The sequence below is a fragment of the Oncorhynchus mykiss genome, chromosome 2 (assembly GCF_013265735.2).
Source record: "Oncorhynchus mykiss isolate Arlee chromosome 2, USDA_OmykA_1.1, whole genome shotgun sequence".
Taxonomy (NCBI): Eukaryota; Metazoa; Chordata; class Actinopteri; order Salmoniformes; family Salmonidae; genus Oncorhynchus; species Oncorhynchus mykiss.
This window is the reverse complement of record NC_048566.1, coordinates 25,691,848-25,697,847: the sequence shown is the minus strand read 5'-3', so window position 1 is coordinate 25,697,847 and position 6,000 is coordinate 25,691,848. Positions and strand designations below refer to the sequence as shown.

Genomic DNA, 6,000 nt, shown 5'->3' with positions numbered 1-6,000 from the left:
AGGGAGAGACGGGAACATGTGTTGTAGGGACGGGGCAGTATTACTGCTGCGTTAGGGAGAGACGGGAACATGTGTTGTAGGGACGGGGCAGTATTACTGCTGCGTTAGGGAGAGACGGGAACATGTGTCGTAGGGACGGGGCAGTATTACTGCTGTGTTAGGGAGAGACGGGAACATGTGTTGTAGGGACGGGGCAGTATTACTGCTGCGTTAGGGAGAGACGGGAACATGTGTTGTAGTGACGGGGCAGTATTACTGCTGTGTTAGGGAGAGACGGGAACATGTGTTGTAGGGACGGGGCAGTATTACTGCTGCGTTAGGGAGAGACGGGAACATGTGTTGTAGGGACGGGGCAGTATTACTGCTGCGTTAGGGAGAGACGGGAACATGTGTTGTAGGGACGGGGCAGTATTACTGCTGTGTTAGGGAGAGACGGGAACATGTGTCGTAGGGACGGGGCAGTATTACTGCTGCGTTAGGGAGAGACGGGAACATGTGTTGTAGGGACGGGGCAGTATTACTGCTGCGTTAGGGAGAGACGGGAACATGTGTTGTAGGGACGGGGCAGTATTACTGCTGCGTTAGGGAGAGACGGGAACATGTGTTGTAGGGACGGGGCAGTATTACTGCTGCGTTAGGGAGAGACGGGAACATGTGTTGTAGGGACGGGGCAGTATTACTGCTGTGTTAGGGAGAGACGGGAACATGTGTTGTAGTGACGGGGCAGTATTACTGCTGCGTTAGGGAGAGACGGGAACATGTGTTGTAGTGACGGGGCAGTATTACTGCTGCGTTAGGGAGAGACGGGAACATGTGTTGTAGGGACGGGGCAGTATTACTGCTGTGTTAGGGAGAGACGGGAACATGTGTTGTAGGGACGGGGCAGTATTACTGCTGTGTTAGGGAGAGACGGGAACATGTGTTGTAGGGACGGGGCAGTATTACTGCTGCGTTAGGGAGAGACGGGAACATGTGTTGTAGGGACGGGCAGTATTACTGCTGCGTTAGGGAGAGACGGGAACATGTGTTGTAGGGACGGGGCAGTATTACTGCTGCGTTAGGGAGAGACGGGAACATGTGTTGTAGGGACGGGGCAGTATTACTGCTGTGTTAGAGAGAGACGGGAACATGTGTTGTAGTGACGGGGCAGTATTACTGCTGTGTTAGGGAGAGACGGGAACATGTGTTGTAGGGACGGGGCAGAATTACTGCTGCGTTAGGGAGAGATGGGAACATGTGTTGTAGGGACGGGGCAGTATTACTGCTGTGTTAGGGAGAGACGGGAACATGTGTTGTAGGGACGGGGCAGTATTACTGCTGCGTTAGGGAGAGATGGGAACATGTGTTGTAGGGACGGGGCAGTATTACTGCTGCGTTAGGGAGAGACGGGAACATGTGTTGTAGAGATGGGGCAGTATTACTGCTGCGTTAGGGAGAGACGGGAACATGTGTTGTAGGGACGGGGCAGTATTACTGCTGTGTTAGGGAGAGACGGGAACATGTGTTGTAGGGACGGGGCAGTATTACTGCTGCGTTAGGGAGAGACGGGAACATGTGTTGTAGAGATGGGGCAGTATTACTGCTGTGTTAGGGAGAGACGGGAACATGTGTTGTAGAGATGGGGCAGTATTACTGCAGGGAGGTTTGAGTTGGTTGAAGGGAACAGCGATTGACAACGATGACAATGATGTGCGGTTCCCTTGTGATATTTCACCTGACCATGTGTGTTGTCCTATGCTGGTGACACCACTCTGTTCTTCCCTCCCTCCAGAAACAGCACTGTGCTCAACTCCAAGGTAGTGTCTGTGACCATCAAACCCACCCCAGGATCCCTCTCTACCCCGGTGGAGGTCCAGTTCTCACACCTTTACAACGTGAGTGACCTTTCACATCTGACCCTCTGACCTGAGCAGTGACCTCAGTAGTAATTGACCCCTGTATTGTAACAGAGTAGGTAGGGTCTTGACAAATCATGTGGCTTATCCCATAAAAACACAAGGTAATGATATTTGCGAGCATTTCCAAAGACTTATCATGCCTTTATCACTGAAAATCACTTTTAGCACTTAGAAAAGCACTAGACAAATCTATTTCATCATCCTCACAACTGGAGGTATATGAGAACATCTGTAATCAGAGCATATGTCCATGGAGGTATATGGAGGTATATGAGAACATCTGTAATCAGAGCATATGTCCATGGAGGTATATGAGAACATCTGTAATCAGAGCATATGTCCATGGAGGTATATGGAGGTATATGAGAACATCTGTAATCAGAGCATATGTCCATGGAGGTATATGAGAACATCTGTAATCAGAGCATATGTCCATGGAGGTATATGGAGGTATATGAGAACATCTGTAATCAGAGCATATGTCCATGGAGGTATATGGAGGTATATAAGAACATCTGTAATCAGTGCATATGTCCATGGAGGTATATGAGAACATCTGTAATCAGAGCATATGTCCATGGAGGTATATGGAGGTATATGAGAACATCTGTAATCAGAGCATATGTCCATGGAGGTATATGAGAACATTTGTAATCAGAGCATATGTCCATTGAGGTATATGAGAACATCTGTAATCAGAGCATATGTCCATGGAGGTATATGAGAACATCTGTAATCAGAGCATATGTCCATGGAGGTATATGGAGGTATATGAGAACATCTGTAATCAGAGCATATGTCCATGGAGGTATATGAGAACATCTGTAATCAGAGCATATGTCCATGGAGGTATATGGAGGTATATGAGAACATTTGTAATCAGAGCATATGTCCATGGAGGTATATGAGAACATCTGTAATCAGAGCATATGTCCATGGAGGTATATGAGAACATCTGTAATCAGAGCATATGTCCATGGAGGTATATGAGAACATCTGTAATCAGAGCATATGTCCATGGAGGTATATGGAGGTATATGAGAACATCTGTAATCAGAGCATATGTCCATGGAGGTATATGAGAACATCTGTAATCAGAGCATATGTCCATGGAGGTATATGGAGGTATATGAGAACATCTGTAATCAGAGCATATGTCCATGGAGGTATATGGAGGTATATGAGAACATCTGTAATCAGAGCATATGTCCATGGAGGTATATGAAGGTATATGAGAACATTTGTAATCAGAGCATATGTCCATGGCCACGGGAAGATGCTTTTTTAATTGTGATTTTTCAGCGGGTGCTGCAGCACCCTCAGCACCCCTGCGACCTGTGGCTGTGCATATGTCAACCATGTGACCGTTTTTCTCTCTTTCTGATCAGGGCACCACAAACCAGACCTGCATCTCCTGGGACGAGAGTGACACGTAAGGCCTTTGTCAATTTCTTTCTCTGGTGATACATCCATGTGCCTGCTGGGCTGCCTGGCTGCAGTGTGGAGCCTGGGGGTGGAACTGCCTGAATCAACTGAATTATAGGACCTCTATGATCCTACCTGGCTCTGAAAACAGAAATAGAATTACTAGAATGGACATCCTCATTCAAGTCAATTTACCATGATGGATGGACTAGCGGCCAGGATGTAAAGTAAGAAGTGTACCCATAACCAGGAACTAAAGTCATTATATTTCTATGGTGGACCCGCCTGGCTACCTGGCTCTGAAACACCTGCTGGTGTGGACCTTCACAGTGAGGGATAAAACTTTGGGAGACGGCCTCACATCACATCATCTCCCACTGTGACTGTGTTCCGTGGCTGTTCCCGCTCCACTGTTTCTCATCTTGACGAAGTGCCCATGACACACACTGACCCTGTAGAAAGGTGCTGAGTTTGTCAGACGGTTCCGGAGCTCCTCTCTGTGGGTGACGGGAGATGGGACGGGGCTGACACTAACCCCCACGCTGCTAACACCACGCCGACAGTGATGCAGGATGTAGAAAATTAAAAGTGTTGCTCACAGCTTTCTCTCCTGGGTAGCCGCGCGCACACGAACCAAGGCATCAACACAGAGGGATGAATGGAGAGTGCTTTGGGATCTCCTGAGTCGGACAAAGAGAGAAGAAGAGAGTGTATATATGTGTAGTAAGAGAGAGAGAGAGAGAGAGAGAGAGAGAGAGACATGCATTGCACAGTTCAACTGAATAGCTAATGTGGGTCCAATTAACACACTCTTCATATGGCTCATACACTTAAAGTACCCATTTAGTTTTAAAACCCAAAACAGAGAGAGTGAGTGAGTGAGTGAGTGAGTGAGTGAGTGAGTGAGTGAGTGAGAGAAAGAGCAAGAGAGAGTAGAAAGCACAATGTGCCCACGGCTTTATTGCAATGCAGGTTGGAGATTTGCATTTCGATAAGTGTGTACACTTGTGTTACTGAGACGAGGCATAGAACAGAACGATCTTTTGCCGTAAAAAAAGTTGAACCAGGGAAATGTAGACCGAGAGAGAGAAAGAACGACCGAACAATGAGGGAAGAGGAGAGATACAGGGTTGAGAGAAAGCAAGAGCGATGCGAGAGGATATAGGAAGATGGATAGAGAGGCAGAGTGAGAGAGAGGGAGAGAGAACAAAACAAAATCTAATCTAGCTTCACCCACCATGTTGGGGAGTGTGGGGAGAGAAGGGGGAGGTGAGGGAGGGGGGGGGGGGGGGGGTGACATGTTCTAAAGTTAAATGTAAATCCATCTTGGACAGCAGCTATGATTAATGAGTTAATTTTGGGGGGGAGAAATTGAATTGTGAGAAGGCGTCCTTGTCATGGTGGTGTCTTGTTTATAAGGGCTGTGAGAGAGCGAGGCAAGCGGGTGTGAGACGGGTGGTCTTCTCTCCTAGGGCTCACACTTCGGTCTGGGGTGGGGTATCAATTACAACAGCAGTGTTGCCACCCTGGCCTGCAGGTTGGCATTCATTGTAATGAATCTTGCCCTGGAGGCAGCTCTGCAGAGAGGTCACTAGCTGGCACAGCCACAAAGTAATACAATCTGATTTTAAACCTAACCCTAACCTTAACTCTAACTTTAACTACACTGCTAACCCTAATGCCTAACCCTACCCTTATGTTAAGACCAAAAGGCCCAAAATATACAGTATATATATATTTATATTACGATACATTTAAAACCTTAATTTCTTGTTAATCTAACTGCGTTGTCCGAGTGTTTTCTATCCAATGCTACCAATTATATGCATTTCCTGGCTTCTGGGCCTGAGTAACAGGCAGTTTACGTTGGGCATGTCAGTCAGGCGGAAATTCAGGACACTAGACGCTATAGAAATGTTGGAAAAGTTGCCAACCTTGCCCATTTGGCTCTGGAGGCAGACTAGAGCAAACTCTAAGCTTATTTAAAAGATTTCAAATAGCATTTTAACCCAGGGATGTCTGGGATGTTGTAGCGGTCAGGCAGACCCTGCTGTCCCATTCATTGATGTGGTCCTGGCCTGTTGTTGGCAGGGACCGTTCACACATGCCGTGCTGCTGGACCGCCACCCAAATTATCCCATCAGACCGCGGTGAGGCCTGTGTGTGTGTGTGTGTGTGTGTGTGTGTGTGTGTGTGTGTGTGTGTGTGTGTGTGTGTGTGTGTGTGTGTGTGTGTGTGTGTGTGTGTGTGTGTGTGTGTGTGTGTGTGTGTGTGTGTGTGTGTGTGTGTGTGTGTGTGTGTGTGTGTTGTGTGTGTGTGTGTGTGTGTTGCTGTGGCTTGCTGTGTGGTTGGGAGAGCGGCCTAATCGTGTCATCCACAGAGACTCTGCGCTGAGTTATACTATTGGATTTCTGTTAGGGTGATGTGCTAATGTTAGCACTGAGCCTACTCCTGGGGCTACAAGACTGTACTTCTCTCTCTCTCTCTCTCTCTCTCTCTCTCTCTCTCTCTCTCTCTCTCTCTCTCTCTCTCTCTGTCTCTCTCTCTCTCTCTCTCTCTGCTCGTCATGGTTTTCACCCCTTAACACTCTCCAACCATATGCACCATGGGTAACCCTATCAGGGACTGCTGTGAGGTGGCCCTGGTGCACTGTGGGTGACCCTGTTGGAGGCCGTGG

General features: G+C 47.8%; 1 protein-coding gene across 6 annotated transcripts in view; it reads left to right on the top strand.

The window, feature by feature from the left end:
* The window catches only part of LOC110539098 (adhesion G protein-coupled receptor B1), a 121,234-nt gene that overhangs the window by 92,412 nt on the left and 22,822 nt on the right, over window positions 1-6,000 (top strand). For all 6 annotated transcript variants that reach the window (XM_036943525.1, XM_036943560.1, XM_036943534.1 and 3 more), the window contains 2 exons: window positions 1,772-1,874; window positions 3,287-3,330. In XM_036943525.1, coding sequence (XP_036799420.1) covers window positions 1,772-1,874; window positions 3,287-3,330 — 147 coding nt within the window. The remainder of the gene's footprint in view (window positions 1-1,771; window positions 1,875-3,286; window positions 3,331-6,000) is intronic.